This window comes from Channa argus, chromosome 15 (genome assembly GCF_033026475.1).
Source record: "Channa argus isolate prfri chromosome 15, Channa argus male v1.0, whole genome shotgun sequence".
NCBI classification, from domain to species: domain Eukaryota; kingdom Metazoa; phylum Chordata; class Actinopteri; order Anabantiformes; family Channidae; genus Channa; species Channa argus.
Genome location: NC_090211.1, coordinates 19,978,658 through 19,999,921, shown reverse-complemented (window position 1 = coordinate 19,999,921; position 21,264 = coordinate 19,978,658). Strand labels below are relative to the sequence as shown.

At 41.6% G+C, this 21,264-nt stretch overlaps 1 protein-coding gene across 2 annotated transcripts; it reads right to left on the bottom strand.

Moving 5' to 3' along the window:
- Window positions 1–2,504: 2,504 nt before the first annotated feature.
- On the bottom strand, window positions 2,505–9,806 carry cbx7a (chromobox homolog 7a). 2 transcript variants are annotated; one of them, XM_067476794.1, is made up of 6 exons: window positions 9,489–9,806; window positions 8,385–8,428; window positions 8,160–8,225; window positions 7,945–8,011; window positions 4,563–4,860; window positions 2,505–4,022 (listed from the first exon to the last, which is right to left on the bottom strand). In XM_067476794.1, exons 1-6 carry the CDS (start codon window positions 9,555–9,557, stop codon window positions 3,478–3,480), a joined length of 1,089 nt encoding a protein of 362 aa, XP_067332895.1. In that variant the 5' UTR covers window positions 9,558–9,806; the 3' UTR covers window positions 2,505–3,477. The 2 variants fall into 2 exon arrangements, with proteins under 2 accessions (XP_067332895.1, XP_067332896.1); XM_067476795.1 differs by lacking the exons at window positions 7,945–8,011; window positions 9,489–9,806.
- Window positions 9,807–21,264: the final 11,458 nt, after the last annotated feature.

Genomic DNA, 21,264 nt, shown 5'->3' with positions numbered 1-21,264 from the left:
GACCAAGTCTGACTCACAGTAATTCCTGAGAACTGCATGTCCTCTAGTGGTTATACAAGGCAGTATGATGGAACACCAGGTATTAATGCAATAGCAGCAGTGATGGATAGATGAGACAAAATAAAGTGCGGAAAATTATTGCTGCAATAATACTTTTATCAAAGTAGTTATAACTATACTGTGCGTGCATATATACTGTATATATATAGAAAGTTAGTTATGACTGTACTCACTAGTGAACAAACTTTGTGCTGTTAACAAAAATTATATATATATATATATATATATATATATATATATATATATATATATGCATTTTTTACAGTAAAATAATCTGTCAGCAGATTTTTGTGATGTAAAGTCAGAAGCCTCGGTAAAAAAAAAAAAGAAAAAAAAGAAAAAGCAGTATGGACCCTGCTAAACAACTGACTAAACCAATAAACCTTTGGAGGTTGGGGGGTGCTGTTGTCTACAAAACAAAATAAATCCGGGGATCTTTAGAAAGGATTTAACCTGGACAGACAATAGAACAAAAAATCAACAATCAAGTAAAACTGAAAGGATTTGCCTTAAAAAAAAAAAGGAACTCTACTATTAAGTGTTTTAAATTATTTTCTCAAGCGGAAATACTAAATGTTCTTTTGGTCCAAAGGTACAGGTACTTTACCAAGAGAGAGAATTTCTGGAAGTTTAATCCAGATTTGTCCACATGTGCCTTACAAATAAGGTTTCTGTGCAAATCTAAAATGTTGAGTTTAATTCAGTTCAGTTCAACAGTTTATAGCACAACAAATGCAAACGTTGGGGCCACATATCCAAATCTCCTGGGGCCAAGAGAACAGCAGCAGCTGTCAAGTGACAAAAAAGGGAAAACTTTTTATTTTCTTTATTTGTTTTTCAGCACAAGCACAGCAATAATGGACAAAGTACTCAAACCCTTTCTTAAAGTATCAAACAGTGTAGTGTAATACTCAGCAGTGGAAAATACATTTTTAATGATGTACAATGGCCCATTTCAGAATTACTTACACTAATGACTTCTACTTACTGATTAATTCCTGATAATCACTAATGTGGCAGGTGGAGCTGAGTGGAAGCATGTCGTGTACTCACAGGTGGCAAATCCAGAAATCTGCAACTGCAAAGTCACTAAAGTGATCATGTACTGTGTGGTGGACTAAATAGTACAATATTACCCTCTGAAGTGTAGTAAAATTACAACCAGTATTCCAAACATTTTAGGAAGATGTGAAAATGTAAATAAAAACAGAATGCGATGCAAATCTCATCACCAAGAAAACAAATGGAGGAATATTTGACAACTAATGAGGTTAATTGAAGATCATTGAAGATCCAACCATCTACAGTATATTATATAATCTAAATATTCAGAGTATCAGGAAGAATCTCTGATGCGTGACATAGTCAGGCCATCAGTCAGCACTGCATTAAAAACAGGGCCGATTCTCTACTGGACATCACCGCATGGGCTCAGGAACATTCCAGAAATCACTGTCTGTGAACACAGTTCACTGTGCAAATCCACAAATGTAAGTTAAAGCTGTATCCTGCAAAGAAGAAGCCACATGTGAACACGATCCAGAAATGCCACTGTGTTCTCTGGGCTAAAGCTCATTTAAAACAGTCTGAGACAAAATGGAAAACTGTTCTGTGGTCAGATTAATCAGAATTTGAAATTCCTTTTGGACGCCATTTCCTGCGCACTGAAGAGAGGGATCGTTCAGCTTGTTGTCAGCGGACAGTTCAAAAAGCCTGTATCTCTGATGGTGTGAGCAGCTAACACATCTGGAAAGACTCCATCAATGCTGAAAACTGCATAGAGGATTCAGAGCAACATGTCCTCCCGTCTAGATGACGTCTCTGTCAGGGAAGGTCTTGCATATTTCAGCAAGACGATGCTAAACCACATCCATCACCACAGCATGGCTTCACAGGAGAAGAGTCAGGGTGCTGAACTGGCCTGTCTGCAGTCCAGACCTTTCACCAATAGAAAACATTTGGTACATCATCAAATGAAAACTCCAGCAACAAAGGCCCAGGACTGTTGAGCAGCTAGAATCCTGCATTAGACAAGAATGAGACAACATTTCTCTCCTAAAACTCCAGCAGCTGGTCTCCTGAGGGGAGATTTCAACATCTGATATGTTGTTTATGTTGTGAATAAAATATGCGTTGATGGGCTTCGTAAATCATTGCATTCGGTTTTATTTACATTTTACACATCTTCTTCGGAATTCGGGAGTTTAATCCGGTACTTGTACTTTACTGAGTAGAGTACAAGTACCACAAAATTGTACTTACATAAATGTCGATACTTCACACCAGTGATGTCAGGACAGTGTCATGCTTCAAACACCTAAACACATTAAAGAAAATCGTGTATTTTAGAGTGAAAACAGTAAATCTGTGTTGCCGGACATTTGAAGTAAATAAAAGTACTGTAATTCGCAGTAATCCCACGTGTGAAATATACTCCACGAGGCTTTCGTTTTAGTACATATTTATTGGAAATGCAGTCAAAATAAAAACCATTTATTTGTAGAGAAGACATGTTTGACAGTTCATTGTCAAAAAGACAGACACAGTAAGTGACATTAAGTTAATTTAGCTTATACATGTGACATGCAATAAATAACAGCTCACTACAGTCTGACCTAACGTACATTTGCTTCCATGTGTACATTACCCTACACAGTGTTAACAGCGGCGGTGTGAAATTCTATCTCCTCCTTTGAAAGGCTAGTGAAAAGAGTGGACTATCAAATAGTAATACAAAAATAGAACCAGGCAGCATTTCATACTTGAAAAGTAAAAGGACAGACAGCAAACACAACTTCTATCTTCCCCCCCAGAAGAAGCACGACGTCATCTAAGCGGCATCTAAACACTTTCTGCTTTGTTTTATTTCTTTTGTGACAGAAATAAACCTCCTCAGTAAAACACGGGACAGGGCTTTGTGCGTGTGCGGCACAGACTGACAGGGCATGCGGTTGGCTCTGTGCAAGTACTGGGAAAAAAAAAATAAAAGAATAGAAGAACGAAAGAAAAGATGAGCTCTACAAATCATTATTGGTAAGAAAGAGGAGCGACTGAAACAGGCCCCGACAATGGATCCGAGTGCGAGGACGTTGTCTTGCTGGAAAGCACTGAGGACGATTTAAAGTAGTAGCTGCGTGGAAGCAGTAATATCAGCTCATCTGTTTCTCCTGACACTTAAACCCATTCAGTCTGCTGGATCACAGCAGATGTTTTCAGCACATTTTGTGGGACCTCAGGCTTAATAATGAGCCACAATGACAAAATTACCACTGATTTTTTATTCAAAGGTATTTATGTCTTTGCGAATCTCAGTAGGAAATGAGTGTAGCTTTGTAAACATGGGGTTATCGTACATGATTATTTACATGTAGAAAATGAGTGGCGAGTCCGGTAACGGTTATGTTGCTCTCTCTTCATTCAGTAGCCCTTAAAGAAGCCTTCAGCCACCTTGGCTTCTTTGAAAGTGACTGTCTGGGAGTTGATGGTCACGTTTGTCACAATCACCTTCTCAGGATGCTCGGCCTTCGCTGTAGTAACGCTCGGAATGTCGCCGCTCGCTTCCTCCTCCTTCGTCTTGTCAGAGGAAGAGATGGCGTTGGCGGTGGCGTCACCTGCCGCCTCCCTGCGCCTCTGAACCCTCACTATCACTGAGGTCTTGTTGTTTCGCTCTAATCTGGGACACTCTGGACCCGACTCCATTCCCTCCTCGCCTCCATCCAAATCCAAATCGGATCGGATGCCCTCAGTAACCGCATCTCCTGGGCCGACCACACTTGCCGTAGCACTGTTCTTTGTTTGGTCGCACGCAAATGTTTCATTCTGTGTCATTGCAGGTGTCCCACTACCTGGTCTGTCAGTCCATGTTTCTGTGCCTGCTGCTGTCAGGTCATTGTCAGCCTTCTCCTCCTCCATCTCCAGGTCCTGTCGCTCCAGCAGGGGCGGAGAGCTGCACTCCGACTGACCTGGAAGAGAGAAGTTTGATTTATTTTAACAAGTCTGTCATTCGAGGACATTTCTAGGATGTGTGGGTTCTTTTTGTCAACAAATCCCAAATGACTCCTACAAACAAGAGCTCCAGAAACTGGAACTTAAAGCAACACATGAAAATCAGCAACAACAGAAAAAAAACAACAACACAAAGAAAACAACTTTACCAATTTGACAACACAAGTAAAAGCATTGTTTCTGTTTGAGGTAAAAATTTGTCGCATATGATCGATTGCGAATGTTTGCAGTCTGTCACAGTCAGTGATAGTTAAATGTATTTGTTATTATTTTACTATTGCAAAATTCTCTCTGTACTGACATAAGACCCTTTTCAAAATCTGAGCCCCACCCTCAACTTTGACTGTCTATTATGATTATTGGACCTGAGTGTTGGTCAGTCAGTCTCCCTCATGACTTGCTAACATCACAAACTACAAGGCCACAAGGGCTGAGTCTGTTGTGTTTTTAAGGGGCTTCTGGCTGAATTTGAGGGTTAAAGATCATGACAAACCAACCATATAAACTGCCTTCATGTCTCTCTTCAGTGGTGCTTTCAGTCTCCTGCTTCTCTTCTTCGCTGGTGCCACTCCAGTCCTCCTCCATAGGCTCCTCCTTCTTCCTCAGTGGATGGATGGGTTTGTTCGAGGACCCTCTCTTAGTCAGCCTCTGCTTGGTCCTCCTCCTGCCTGGGCGGCGGTACCGCTCGCCCCGGTCCACGTCCGTGCTCATGGAGCGGGTGAGGGAGAGACGCAGCCTAGGCAGGGGTTTGTCCACAACCTTGTGGGCACTGCGGAGGTCCATGCCAAAGATGTTCTGGGGCAGATCGAAGGGTGCAGTTAAATAGAGGAATCGTGAACTCTGTTCTTTCTGAGACAACAATTACTGAGTTTCATGGTACAAGTCAGTCATTTAAGTCCTGGAGGATCATCTAGATTTTTTATGTCAGTGTGCTAAATTTTCAGTCTGGCTAACTTGTTTATTCATTAGCACTGTATCTATTTATGCATTTATTTTGATAAAATCCTTCTAACGCTGGTCTGCTGCTGGAAATATTCACTCGCTCACTTCATTAACTGCTACATATAGAACGCAACAAAGCCCATTTTGTTTTTGAGTAACCTTGAAAAAACATCTACAATGGGCAAAAACAAACAAACAAAAAACAGCAACAACTTGTTTTTAGGGCTCCAATATGGCAGCTCTGGAAATCAAGCTCATGCGAGCATGATACTGCTCAGTTACGCTCCAAAGCTAAGGTTGGTCAGCCATAAATTGTTAAAAAGTTATTGTGTTTAATGCTACTTCAGAGGAATAAATCTCATTTATCAAAGTTGTTTTCATTTTAAACTAATGCAGCCTATGAAGTCGCCATAAATACATTTGATAATAGCTGAAAGTCCTGTTGCCAAGTGTTGTCAACTTTTTTCATTGGAAAAAAAAAACAAATCACTAAAAATAAGGAACAATAATTGGTCATTTAGGAAGATTTACAGCTCCTTCATGCGTCGCTGCTGATTTCTTTGGCTGAACATGCTGCCAGCATTGCCAACCACTTCTAGCTGAATGTAGCATATCAGAGATATCACAAATGTCTTTCTATTTTTTTCCTCTATTTTCTATTTGTGTAATGTCACACCATCTAGTAAACTACTTAACTGTGTTGAGAAAATAACAAGAAAAGAAGATTTTACATTTAAAAACCAAAGGAAAATTCCCTTTGGCCCGTACAAAACAACAACGGAACACGCTGCTGCCCACACTAAACACAGCCTGTCCAGCAGCCACAGCCAGAGTTCACATGAACTGAGAAAAATCAGCGACTCTCAAGTAAAAGGATTTAAAGTCCATCCAAAAAGTAACTAGACTCGTTGGCAGTCGCTTTATGAAAAAAAGTTGGTGACTGAGTCTTTGACAGCACCTCTTCGCACTAAGATAAGTTTAGGAGCATGTTACCAACAAAGCAAAATGTTTCAAGCGGTAGCTTTAAGATTCACGTCATCAGTACGAACCCGTGGGTTTGGGAAAACAGAGGTGCGAAATTACAAAGAATGAGTTGTCGGTTTTGATGGAATTTGTTATCAATAACAAAGTTTAAGAAAATCCTGATTTCTCTCCCATAAGACAAATGTCCATCAACTTCTGAGTTACTGTATTATAAAGCGTCATAAACTGTATTTCGGGCCCTAACGTGACTCATCTGATTGTGTTTATGCGTAAGTAATTTCCCTGGATTCCTTTAGATCAAAGTCTGTGGCAGGTCTGTGGAGTCGTATGCTTTAAGAGGGTGTAATTGGAATCCAACAGCAGCAATGAAGGAGATAATGACACACTAAGAGCAAAAGTATCCTTTAACGTCACACCCTTTTGCTCAAAAACACAACATGTCTTTCTGTTGCATCAGATTCCGGCCTTATGAGACTATTATTAGCACACAAACTTGTATGTCTGTAGCTGCTATGAAGGTTTTCCTCTCTGTGAAACTGAAGGTCCGACACAAAACACGTTCTAGAAAACATCAGCTGCTGAGTTTGTCTGCGTTGTTCTGTCTCGTACTGTCCTGAAGTGTGTTTTCCATCTTAAATGTAGCTCATATTTTAAACAAACCACGACAAACATCTGTCAAAAGAAAATACAAATGAACGCTCGCTCCCCTTCACTGAGGTTATGGGAATATTAGGAGTTGGTTCATTGAGATAAACAACTGGTGGAGCCAGTTTTCCACTTGGTGTCATCGAACCGCCGCAGAAGGAGGAAACGCAACAAGGTGATTGATTAAAATAGAGTTGGACAAACCCTAAACAATGTTATGAATGCGGAAAACATGATGGAATGTTGACACCTATTATTTTGACATGTGTTTTGCTCTGCAGACATGTTTGTATTACACGTGCATGTGTGCGTCACGTGGCAACTTTTTTTTTGGAACTTCCTTGTAGCACTTCAGCTTCAAATGTAAAGTACAAATAAATCCCATTATTATTATTGTTGTTATTATTATAACAACAACAACAACGGATGAACTTTTTCATCGCCATTTCTCTGCCGCGATCGCAACATCTAAAAGACGGCAACACGAGTGGTGTCATGGTTTCTGTTTGTATTCACGAGGGAGACGCTCGTTTTCAGACAGATTATGCTTTAACTAAATGATTCGTTTGCTGAATTCTGAATCAGTTTCAACTGCACTTTGTTGCATTTTGCGTCAACATTTCTGCTCCAGCACAAAACCTGTTGTGCTTTGTCCAACTTTTTTTTTGGAACTTCCTTGTAGCACTTTGAGATTTGCTTCAAATGTAAAGTGCAAATAAACCCTATAATTATTATTGTTATTGTTATAACAACAACAACAACAGATGAACTTTTTCAAAAGACGGCAACTTCCGGCACCACGAGTGGTGCCATGGTTTCTGTTTGTATTCACGAGGGAGACGTATTTTTTATGCGCAAATTGAAAATGTTCATAAACCCCAGTAATTGGAAACCCACCTAGAGTCACTTGATCAGGTTTCTCATGTCCTGGAACTGCGACTGTGAGCACTGAACATTCTTAACTCAAGCTGTAGGGTTTAAAGGAATTTAAAGGGCAGCGTTAATCTTTAAGCCTAAAGGTTTCGGGTATCTTGGGCTCTGCTGCTTGGATTTGGACCTTTCGCGAGTTAGTCCGTCTCCCAGCTTCACAAATGTACAACGTTTCACACTAATGCACTATCACTTTCAAAATGAAGCAGCTCAGAGTGGAACCTGTCAGAGAATTTGTTTCTAGATTTCCTACCAACAGTCACCACCTCAGTAAAAGTGAAAGTGCCTCTAAACAAGCGAGCCCTGCCAGCGGCCAGGGCTGATGAAGGAAGACATAACAAAGGCTTGTGAGACAAGAAGAAAGGTGAGTGTCGCTACCCGCAGGACGAGCCTCCTGGGTCTGAGACCTTTCCTGCGATAGGCCAGAGCTCTGAGCTTCTCCTGACTGGGAGAGAGGCAGACACAGAGGGGCAGGGAGGGGACACAGTGACAAAGAAGCAGACTGTAAGAACAAAAACGAAAAACTCAAAGTGCTTTGCAAGCATATAAAAAAAAAAGATAGAAAAAAACCCCTGCTTCTATTATTTACTCACTTTTCTTCGTATGCCAGGACCAGGCGAGGGTCCAAAATATTGTCCTCTGGTTCCCAAGTGCTGTATCTGCCAACACAAACACATTCAGATTATCCATCTATCCACCAAGTCATCCATCCACACAGGGCTCAGCCCGCAAGTACATGAAAACAGTATCTTCCAAAAGGCTACTGAGTTTATACTGAGGGGATGAGGTCACCGGCTGATGACTCAAGGATTACTCACTTTGGGGGCCATCCCTGCCATTTCAGTAGATACTCCACGTTACCCTGAGGGGAAAGAGAAACATCGACATGAGTAGGGAGGGGGGCGGATTTAAAGGAGATGCAGCACCGAGGCCGACACGTTCACACGCGAGTTAAACGTGCAGAAGCAGAAGCTGCTGCGTGTGTGACGGAAACAAGAGGACTGTCGCTTTAAAGTGCGGAGTTTGTGAGGAGGGAGGGTCGCGGACGTTATTCTGCCTTTCAAACGGTGTTTTTCTCGGGGATGACGTCAATGACAGCGGGGCTGTGTGGCCTCCACACGGCAGCCTTTTTCTCCATGCATCGCGCTGACGCTCACTGCACATGGCCACGCGAGCCGGTCCCAGCAGCGTTCGGGCTCTTTCTAGAACATTACACCGGTGGCCGCGATAGGCGGGGCCACGGGAACATGTAAACAACGCGCTGTTGCGCAACGTCAGAGCCTGAAACAATTATCACAGTCATCCCGAGCGAAAATAGCTGCTGTTGGGTTTTAAATGAAACCACGTCCAACTTTACTACAGCCGTGACACCGAGCTGATGTCGCGCTCAACTTTTATTCATTTCATATGAAACACCGAGCGCGCACGTGCCGCGTCCAACCCCAACACCAGATATTTTGGTTTCCACTCCCGTAAAATCAATGGCTCACCATCACGCAGCAGTCAGTGACATTACGCAGCAGTTTCACCCAGATACTGAGCCGCGGCTCCGCTCGCTCTCGTAGCCCGAATAAACTGCGCAGCTCGCCGCACACTGTCCCTACAGTCGATTTCAGGTTACACACCCCCTCTTCACATTTTACTACTGCTGCGTAGGCTCCCCCAGAAAACACGCTGCAGCACCTGAACCGCTGCACGGGAAGGTTACAGGATGCGACTCGGGCTGGGAAACAACGTTACACTTTGGCGCAGTTAATTCAGAGAGCACCCGAGTTTTAACTACAGGGAAACTGCGTAACCCAGTTTCCTCATGCATGAGGACACTGAAAGGAACACGGAGTACACGGCTCCATTAGAATAAAAAGCCGAGGGAAATAAGTTATATAAGTTGTATGAAGTGCGTTAGCAGTTGTCCACCTTACCTTTCTCACTCTTTTCTTGGTAATTGACTCCACTGCAAACACTTGGTCCCCTATGGATGACAGCTCCATCGCAGCGCGCTGATCCACACGCTCCTCACAGGACGCAAACAAGGTCTCTGCTGTTTTTGTCGAAGTGAAAATAAAACAGTTAGCGAGGAGGGGAAAACCCGTCCAAGTGTCAGCGAGGTGCTCGCTCCCGGTGTGCACGCTTGTTTTCCGCGCTGAGCCTCTGCGCTTCCCCTCACACCAAACTCCAGCTGCCTGCTTCACTTTTTAATATCTGCGACACATCCACACTGGACGGCGCGCTGCTTTTTAAGTCGGGCGCGCCCCCCGCCCCTCTTTTTTTTTTTTTTTTTTTTTTTACTGTGTAGGGCCAAGCCCCCAATGTGCGTGCCCGTTCGCGAGGCCGCGCACGCAAATTAGAGCAGAGTGCAGAAATCGGACAGAGGAGGGGGGAGGGGGGGTCAAAACACCAAGGTTATTGAGAAAGTAAAGTTAGAGCAGCGGGAGAAAACGCATCTTTTCACTTTTCAGGCAAATTGAAAACTTGGCCAGTGGCATAGCTTTATGTTTTATTAAATCTTTATTTTCATTATTTCTAAAACTTTAACATAGAATATCGAGGTAAAGCCCTATTTAATTAAAGACAAAAGACAATTAACATTCACATTCGTGGTGAGAATTTGTGAGATAAAGACTTTTCATCAAGCCCTCAGGACCCTCCAGAGACAGACAGAGTCAATTTTGTATTTTTTTCATTGTTTTTTTGTCTTTTTGTGCTGTTGTTGTGTCTATGTTAGTCCGTTGCGTCTCTTTTGAGTCAATTTTTCATCTCCATAGCTTCATTTTTTGTCTTTTAACTAAACTCTGGGGCTTAACAAATAGCACTCTCTTCACACGGAAGCCAATTTGGAAATTCACCCATGGGAGAAGTAGATCAGAATATCAGTAACATTTTGTGTCTTTTGCTTGTCTGTGATTATATCAGCGTAATGACTAAGCTGCATTCAAAACTGAAAATTCTTGGTACTTTCTTGACTAGGGACTGAACAGCCCGCTGACTAATCAGCAATATGCGGGCCCTGGCCGGAAAGCTCCCGAACTTTCTAATATTACTTCCCCTAGACTGGGACCTTTTAGGTTTGTAACACACCAAGTCATTTCAACCGTTACGAATCAATGTCGTCATTGGAGATAAAGCCGTTAAGCTTCGTGAATTAGTTGGAAGTAGCAATAAGCTTCCTGTGGTAGGTGAAATCGTGAATTAGCAAGCTAACACAGCTCTGTTAACAGTTTGTACATGGTCCCAGGTCGTCTTCTTGGTGCTTCTTAGTGCAGCACTATCTTCCCACTGGCTGCCGTCACTGTTGTTGGCCCAAACAAAAGGTGACGTGAGCAGACGCGGCCATTGGTTTATCACAGCTACTTCTTTGATGACAGCCTGCCCGTAGGGGGCACAACTACTTGGAACTAAATTTAGATTCAGGTTCCCCTGCTGAACATTGCAGGTTAACGAACTAAGTTTCTCTCCTCTCACCCCACAATTGTCACCACTGTATGACATTAAGTCTGTGTGTTTTCTCCCGTAGTTGTCTTTGTCCTTCTCTGTCTCCCTTTGTCTGTCCTTTTCTGCAGGTTTCCCCGGCTTTGGAGCTGTAAGTTTTCCAGTGTGCAGCTACTGGTCCTACCAATTTTTACATTTTATATCTTCTTTGCTTAATCAGAGTTAAAGTGACAAATCTAAAGTTTTTCCTCTTTTTGTACAATTAAAACAACAGTTGAGTTGCTGCTTGTGGGAGTTTATATTTTGTTGGTGGCAGTGCCACCCAACACCTGCCTCCAGAACTCCTTGTTCTACCAAAAACTCACAGAACAAGTCAGTTCAGTCACAGAATCCCAATCTGACTTTTCTTTTGTCCTTTCTGCTTACCCTGTGAGTTCAGGGTCCCCACAGCGGATCATTTTTCCGCAAGTTCTGCCAGATTTGTTTTTTTTTTTTTACACCGGATGCCTTTGCCTCCCCAATTTCTACCGGGTTTGGGATTGGCGCTGCGTGGCTGGGGATGGGCCGTTCGGCGGTTCAGTGTCTTGCCCCGGGACACTTCCAAATGTGGTCACGGTCGGTAGGCGGCCACTCTACCAACTGAGCAACTGCCGCTCTACAGAATCAAAATATGACTACTACTGTAATATTGATTCTTTAGCTCTTTCACAGGTGAATTCAAATAAAGTTGTTCAGGGAAAACACTGAGCTCCAGCCTGAGCATGAAACACAGAGTGAGCTCGTGTGTTTTTATGTAACAATAGTAAAAAAGGAGGAAAGATCACAATCTGCAATGGAAATGAAAAGCCTTGCTCCACTCACTATCCACCCCTCCAGCCGTGTTTGATCCAAATATGGAACTAAACGGCAAACCACAGAAAGTCTTAATTTTAAATCCTGAATGCTAAGCAACCTTGCTGCAGAGAAGAGAATGAATTACAGCACAGAGTAAGCTCTCATTAAATAACTTATGTACATCTAACTTTACACCTGAGCATTGTGTCATCCAGCCTGCAGGTGGGACGGTTCATAAAACTAAAGGGACCAATGTGGAAGAAAAGCCCAGAGCCATATTCCTATTATCTTTCATTGAGGCTGGTGTGGATGAGTTTACCGTAAAACTCTGTCACTGCACACACACGGCGTGCGGTCCACGCTTTCTCTGCACCTGGAACACCTGCATCTCTTGCTGGCATTGGGTGCCATAGCAACTGTTTCTACGGCGACCGCTGAAAAGCTGGATGATGATGCTGATGACGATGAGACAGCAGGGAGAGTTGATGAGCAGTGCAGGGCTGAAGATGAATCCACACACAATCTCGCACTGACCCGACCGTGACCTTTGACCTCCCAGTTCTGAGATTATATAAACAGCCTGATCAGAAATTCGAATAACAATGACGACTCTTGCAGCGAAATGCAGAATCTGTGGTGGTAAATACAGCGGCATCACATCATCCTGAGACTTTAAAGAATGTTGTAGGTGCTTAAAGTTGCTTCTGCTGAGATTTTATTTAAACTGAACCTGAAAGTAAAATTGCTCATCATTTGGTGTAAAAATGTGACAAAATACAACACCCTTTACAAATCCTTCTCTACTTAAAAACAGGTTTTGTTTGCAGTTGACTTCAGGATGTCATCCTCTGTTCTGAATGATGTGTAGAGTTTGACTCTACAAGGAAAGTTCCTCCGAGCTCACCTTCAAACCTGAAGACGTGCACATAGATGATCGCAGGCCGACAAGCCACCGAAAACAAACGGTGTAATATGCAGGTTTGCACGTCCAGCACATCCACACACTGCTGGTTACCGGAGTCGGGAGTGTTCAGTCAGAAGCTGGAAGTGCAGTGGGTTTGGCAGGTACAGTTGGAAAACAAGCACCTCTAGGTTCCCCATCGCTGCATTACACAGAGAAATAAAATCACCACTACAGAGACTCAACATTACCACATGGTGCACATGTTTTGGTACATCAGTTAGTTTATGTACTTTGTCCAGAACAAAGGTAATTATTTAATTTACAATATCTAGAATTCCAGTGGGTTGTAAAAGTTTACAGCCATTATATTCACCTTTAAACAGCATTTACCTGCGACTAAATCTAAAGAAATCAGTCATAACATTAGGAGAAAATCACAGACTTTAACAGGTCTGGTTTCGCCTTGGGAGACATGTCCGAACATTTGAAGATGCCACATTCATCTGCACTGAAAATAGAATACTTAGAAAAACTTTATTACATTATCTTAAATGGCAACAAAAGTTGATTTAAATTCCGTTTACAGTTTTATTGAAGTTGACTGATTTAGTTTGGATAGACTTTAATGATTTATTTTAAATCAGCATTGCATTACTCCAACTCAGTTCTTCTACAACTAAACTAAATATGACTAATTTTCCAAACTGATTTATTTGCCTTGCCATAAATGAAAGTAGTGCTTGTTCATAACTTTCAATTTTTAATTTGAAAACGTTTACTAAAATACTTTCCTCATAATTAAATATTAGGTTGTCATGTACAAACAACATTGACAAAATACCCCATGGGACCCCACAGCCAGGAAAGCAGGAAATGTGCACTACAGTCCTAGACAGGAAAACACTTTTGTGAAAAAGATTCATAAGCATCACAGGACAATGGTCATGGAGAAGTTGGAGGCAACCGGTACAAAATATCCACAGTAAAGAGAATGCTGCATGGCTTTTCCCCAAGGACAAAGCTGCTTCCCCACAACCAGCATAAAATAGAGAGACTGACATTTGCAAATGAGCACTGTGACAGAAAAGCTTCACTTCTGGATGAATGTTCTCTGGTAACGCGAGGAAACAGTAGAACTGTGTGACCAGAATGATCCATATTTAGGAGAGAGAACATTATCATAAGGATGAAGCACGGGCGCCAATATCATTTTTGCAGCAAAACATCTTCATAAACTTGATGACAAGATGATGAGAGGTAATTATTTTTAGATTCTGAAACTTTATGTGATGCCACAAACCAAAATGCAGAAGCCAAAGGACCTTTCAGTAGGACATTGGCCTGAAGCATTGGCCCTTGATCCAGTACTTTGTGTGTGTGTGTGTGTGTGTGTGTGTGTGTGTGTGTGGGGGGGGGGGGGGGGGTATCCTCAAACATGCGTCAGCTGCACAATTTAAAAAAAATAAATAAATAAATATCAAGGCTGAAAACGCTCTCGAATATCATTCTGAAATTTCAGATGATCAAAATAAAGTAGTTGGATCTAAAAAAATGTTTGGAACTGGAGCTGAGTTTGAACGAATTTAGCCAAGGAGCAGGTGAACGTCTAACATGAGACGTATACAATTAGAATGAGCGTCATCGTGGGACGATTTGTTGTGAGCAGTTAAACTTATATAAATGAACAGTATTTACTGTATAATAAAGAATTTTCTATGAGCAGAAAATACGTTGATGTGCTTTTAAAGTTGACTGGACTCCTGAGGATAAAAAGCATACGAGGATACTTTACAGCATTATTCACAGCAGAGTCTCGAACTGGGAGGGACCTTTAAACATCACAGTTTATTGCTCATGTTGTTACAATATAAAGGCCATAAATGTCATGCATATTGCATTTTTTTGAAGGGATATTCCAGCGGAATTCCCCATGTAGGAGACAATTTACAACAGAGGGTCAAGCTTAAAGCAGACACTAACAAATTCTGACCTTTATGTGGACACACACTCGGTGGAATTACTCTGTGGCTTCGGACAACCCCTCCCTGCCCACATATGAAACCACCTCTTTATCTTTCCAAAACCAACAATTTGACATTTACACCAACATCACGTTCTGATTCAAATGACCAACTCCCAGCTTAAAGTCAAGTCAAATGTTGTAGTCGACTGTCTTTTTGTTAAGTAATGTTTGTTAGGTTTACAGTGGGTCAGTACAAAGACACATCACCATTTCTTATTAAGCAGCATAGTAAATTTGTCACTGCGTCTTTTTCTCTGTTTTTTTTTCTGTCTGTCCAGATGAAACAATTATTTTTCTGGCCAGGAATTAGAGCAGGGGCCCTTCGGCGTGGAGTCTGCATGTTGTCCCCGTGCATGTCCACAGTCCAAAGACATGCAGTCTGGTTACGTTGGATGAGATGAATGAATGGATGGATGGAAGTAGATTAACACACGAACACATGATTTTTCCATTTTGGAATCTTTTTAACATGGTTTGAACTTCTCTCTTTACCTCTGATTTTCATTCCTCCTTCATTCTGCCCCACATTGAAAAAACATCACATTTCACATTTTCTCCATGACGCCTGGCTTTTCTCTCCAAATTTCAATGCAGCACTTATTTATTTTTTTTACATCTGCTAAACTCGATATGATCACATACACCCCAGCCCCTTGAGCAAATCGGCAAAAACTACAGGTCCTACATTTTGCGTATTAGTGTTTTTCTCAGCCTACTAAATGGCAACATCTACCAACTGGGTTAACTACTGGCCATTCAGAGTCCAAACTGAAGGTGAAGCTGATGGCATTAACTTTGCACAGATTCTTTCCGAGATGCAGGAAACAGTTCATGAAGAATGAAGTTCACGTTTAAAATTGGTGGAGTGCAGCACTGTTAGAAGAACTCGCAGCTTTTACAAATGTGTAAAATACGTCTGCATTGTAAATGTTGCTTGAATAAAAGTGCAAATGTATTTGCATCTGAATGTACCTGAAGATCCCAAAGTAAAATTAGGGATAAGATGTTTCCTGTCAGTGTTATATGATGTGTATTTAGCATTTAGTGTTTTACCAATTTTAGGCAGTTTCCTAAAAAAAACAATAAAATAAATGTAAGTTAAAACATAAACAGACAAAGACAATGGGAAATAAAACAGGAGAGACGGGACAAGAGAAAACAAAGGGATATGAAAAGATAATATATGAATAGTGCATATTAATCAAAACCAGGCTTGAAGAATATAGGTGTGTAGTCCTTGGTCCTCTTTGTTTTTCCGTCTATACTACGTCCCTGGGTTGTGTCATCCAGTCACATGGTCTTTCCTATCACCTCTATGCTGATGACACACAGCTCTTCCTGTCCTTTTCTGGACGACTCCACTGTGTCATCACCCATTTCTGCCGTCTCTCGGAAATCTCTGCCTGGATGAGAGGGAGACATCTTCAGCTCAACCTCCCAGCGCCGCACAGGAGACACAGAATCAAAACTCTTCAGCACAATGATCCCACGATGGTGGAACGAGCTACCAAACTCTGCACGCTCAGCAAACTCACTCCCAATATTTCAAAAACTCGTGAAAGCAGAACTCTTTCCCACCTTCCTATGCACTTAACTCTATCTATAAAAAAAAAAAAATTCAAAATCTCTTCCTGCTCTTTCTCACACTTGCATCTCATGACGTGTAAACACTGTTCTGATAGGACTTTGCTTTGATGTTTTCCTCCTTGACTTAGATTTTTGTGCCTTGTACCTCGCTTGTAAGTCTCTCTGGATAGAAGCGTCTGATAAATGACTAAATGTAAAATGTAAATGTATTTGAAAACATCCACTCTTTCTGTTGTTCTGAGATGCCCAGGCGCTGTTCCACTGACTCGGACCATAAACACTAAAAACCTGGAAGCATGTCAGACAGGTGGGCTGGTCCAAAACAATAAATTGCTCTAAAAAAAGTTAAAGAAATCTAAAATCTAACAGTTTAAGGAGTTGGTGCGACGTGTTTTCTCCTTCTGGTCCTGGTCAAGGCAGCAGAGTTCTGGATCAACTGTAACTGTTTTTGCGTCAACCAGAGAGGAGAACATTGCAATAGTCGAGTCCACTGGATATAAGAGTGTGCATTGGTCTCTCTGTGTTGCTCAGAAAGAGAAATTGTTTTACTTCAGAAATATTAGCAATGGACATTTGTATATCAATAAACGTACTTAGTTCTATTTTACCATGACACAGATGGATTACAGAATAAGTATAAGGTACAGGCCCAGTGGTGCAAGTGTTCTGGGGAAACCTGAGCTTCAAAACAAGGAAATCCCCCCAAATAAAGTAAGAGACACAAAACAAGTTTTACACGGCATAAAAATGACAATAAAATGGCCACAAACGTCTGAAATGACTCACTCATTTGCTTTGTTATTAAGTACAGTGCTCAAGTACAGATTTGAAGTTCCTAATTAAAGCACTTTCATTTCATCTTAGCTTTATTTTTAGTATTTTCAGATTTTAGTACTTGTTTTTTTTTTACCTCTAAATGTTAAACAAAGGTCAAACAAATCCGAACTAAAAGTAAACATTCAAATTATCAGAGGCATCGGTTTCAGTAATGTTGAAAATACATGCTTTCCCTGTTGGACTACTTGCATTTTAAGTACATTTTAGAGCAGGTCCTCAGTACTTGTAGTGGAGTATCTTGCATTTTTACTTGAGTTTTGAGCTTCTCTACTTCTGTCACCTCTGACCCCACAAAGAGCTGCAGAAACAGCCTGAAATAATGAAAAACAATGACTAAGAGTCTGTTTCGACTTACAGGTCAGGGGAGGGTGGGGCTTTCCAAGGGCTTATTGTCTTGTAAAGTGTCTAGAACACACTGGGGGAATGTCTCCATAGGTTGCTGCTATATTAGTCTTTAAAATCATTTAACAGCAATTTATTGGAGTTTTCAATGATCTTTCTGTGCCCAGTGCACATTCTGGAGGCCCCTGGGCCAGAGTGTGTGTGATTATACCTGTTACAATGACAGGAAGACACAAACCCACCACTGACAAAAACACCCAATGACCAGGGTAAAGAGAATGAGCGAAAAGATGCAAAATGACAACAAACAGAGAACAAAGTTACCGCTAACTGGAAAAACCATGAAAAAAAACAACAAAAACCGAAACACAATGAGCACAAAGGCTGTGATGGCCTATTTGAGGAATGGGTGTGCTATGGGGGGTGGCGGCCCATTTTCCAATAACTCGTCTTTGCTTTACAGGGACTTTTGGACTCAGTAATCCCGCATGATCCCGCATGATGCCCTCCATCTAGACCAGACTTGGTGATCTCACTGTTACGGTCGTGTTACGGTATCTGTCAGGCGGAACGAGGCGCCTTTTCCCGTATGAAGGACCCAGTTACTGCTACGATTCAGGAAAGAAAACAAGTCACAGGAGACTCCAGGGCACAGCTCTTTATACGTAACTGAACAGAGCCAACAACACATGTGCGAGAGCGAGAACGCGCATTTTTTGTGGAGCATTTAAAGATGCTGGAGGTGAATCATTCTCACAATCTGTGCATTACATTTACCAGCCAGCACGCGCTCAACCAACCTGTGTACAGGTGAAAGTTACACGAATATTCAGCAAACTGTGTGGTACAGTAGCCCAGTATTACAATTGTAGTAATATATTACAGCTATATTTGCATCCGCATATCTCATGAGTCACTGACGCACACTTGGAAAAGCGTGCGCGCGCACACACACGGGCCTATCGATGATTGAATGGGTTATTTATAGGTTTTGTGGTTAACAGGAATGTCCTGTTATTAATTACTCGGACACACACACACACACACACTTTGCACTGATTTCAATGGATCCCTCAGTTTAAAAAACACGCTACACAGTTGGTCCAACACCAAAACTGAGAGCGTGTCCTGTTTACACCTGTGGACTAACCTGCTCCCGACTGGGTCTGAGATTGTGGATCATGTTGATCCACAGGGAAGGACGGGGCCCGGCTCTGCAGCGGGGCTGGGAGCTGCGCACGGACGGATCGTAGCTCTCACTCCCACCCACATGTTGTGACTCATGTGTGACTCACCAAACGTGCCAGTAAGAACATCAACGCTACTTCTGTGGAATATCAACACAGGAGACAAAAAAAAAAAACCGCCTCATACCGGGAATCCATGCGTTTCCCATTTCTTCTCCTACATCCAATTTACCCTGGGGGGCTCCTTCTGCAGCAGAGCCACTTCTGGGAAAGTAAAACCATGCAGATCCCGACGTGACTTACGGTACAGCACAAGTTCTTATCTGGAAACACGTACGGAGCAAAATGTATAGACACATTTAGGTGAAGAACAGTGAGCAGGGGGGGAAGAAGTAGCCAGATACTCTGAGTAAATGTACATTCCAGTGTTAAATTCCTGGAGTCAAAAAGCAAAAGTAGTGTTCAAGCAGAATGAATCACTCAGTATATTATTAGATTATAATCACTGATTCATTCATGTGTTCAACGCTGGAAACAGATGGAGCGGATTTGAACGACCCTCTGTTTTGATGATCATGTGTTTATATCGTGAATTACTTGATGTACTGCTGGGTAACTTGTGTATTTCACACAAAGGAGTCAATCGCTTTATGAATATGCGATACTTTGCTTTATGGATCTGATTGTGAAAAGAACTCATATAAATGTAGTGGATTCAAAGTATGAAGGAGCAGGAAACGTAAATATTAATGCTGCAAAACCACAAAACTGTACTTCCCATCACTATTGATAAAGCCCTGCTGTCCTAAATCACACGACAGCAGACAGAGAACAGAAGCAAACCAGGTGAAAACGTCTCAACTTCTAATCGATGCTGTTTGTTGACTTGTTAATATATTTGTAGCACTTTCTAAAAACGTACGAGAAGCACATCGAATGACATTTGTTGTATTACCTGTGGTATATAATGATTGATTAAAGTACAAATGCGGTACTTACATGAAATACCACTTTATACTTTCAATTAAATACATTACTATTGTAAATGATTCTCTTTACACCATTTATCTGAGAGCTTGAGTTACTTTACAAATACTTGGGAATTTGAACTAGAAATAGCTTAGATCACAATCTGTAACACCACAAATATTTCTAAATTCTCACATTTTTGGATTATTTCAAAGTTTACGTGCACATGCACTTTCTTTCATGCACATGTGTATGAACTAAAGGGAGAGAGGCTGCAAGGTAACTTCAGGTAGACGCCTGATGTCTGTAGCACTAATGGATGAATTACAAAAAGGGGGCACAGGTCTAAGATCCCGAGAGGTCAGAGGGTCCTGGTTCTGTAGCTAAGAGACATAAAAACAAAAAACTTATCACAAACATATAAAAAGTAACAAATAATAAAAACTAGACACAAAACGACCATTAACAGGAGCAGTGCCTGAAAAGTGACCTAAAGAAAAAAAAGAACAAACAAAAATAGACACAAATTAACTGCGAGCAATGTGACAGTTGCAGTTGTTTAGTCTCTGGCAGTCTGGGCATGTCTTCATAATTCCTCTATGGTCGCACCACTTACTTTTATGAAACTATTCATCGATAGAAAAGTTATAAAGCCTAACAGTTACTTCAGTCTAAATCGTTTATTACATTAGGGTTAAAGGTTTTAGGTATTTATGCATTATGCAACCTACAGCTGCAGGAGTTATAATAATAATAATAATAATAATAATAATTCATTTTATTTATAAATCTCTGCTACACAAGCGGATTAAGACCAAGAATAAAACATAATAAACATGTAAAGCCTAAAAAACATATAAAACATAGAATAACACAGCATCAAGGTAAAAAGTAATGATCACATTAAAATGTTTTTCTTAACCAAAAAGACCTTAACTGTTTTTTGAAACAGTCCACAGTCTGTGGTGCCCTCAGGTTCTCAGGCAGAGCGTTCCAGAGCCGTGGAGCAGCTGCCGAGAAGTCTCGGTCCCCCATTGTGTGGAGTTTGGATCTTGGGGGGTAGAGGCGATAGGTGTTGGTGGAACAGAGGTGTCTTGTTGTAGATTGCAATGTGAGGAGTTCCTTAAGATACTGTGGGGCATTTCCATGGATGCACTGGTGGGTAAGTAGACAGACTTTGTAATCAATGCGAAGGAGTGATGTGTTGGTGTTTCCGCACTCTCATAAAGATCCTGGTGGCGCTGTTTTAAACATATTGGAGCTTTTGAAGGCTCCTGCTGGAGATTCCAATGAGAAGTGCATTGGAGGAGTCCAGCCTGGAGGAGATAAAGGACCGTGGACCAGCCTTTCAGCGTCACAGAGGGAGAGGGAGGGGCGGAGTTTGGCTACGTTCCCGAGATGAAAAAATGCAGTTTTGCAGAGGCGTTAGACATGTGTTTCGAATGCCAGGTTTGGTTTCTTTTTCATGGAACTTCAAAGAATGAAGATAAGGAGAAAAGATAAACACACAAGCCTAAAAATGAAACCAAAACTAAATAACCATAAATGAAACCAAAACCAACATAAACCCGCTAACATTACTGTAA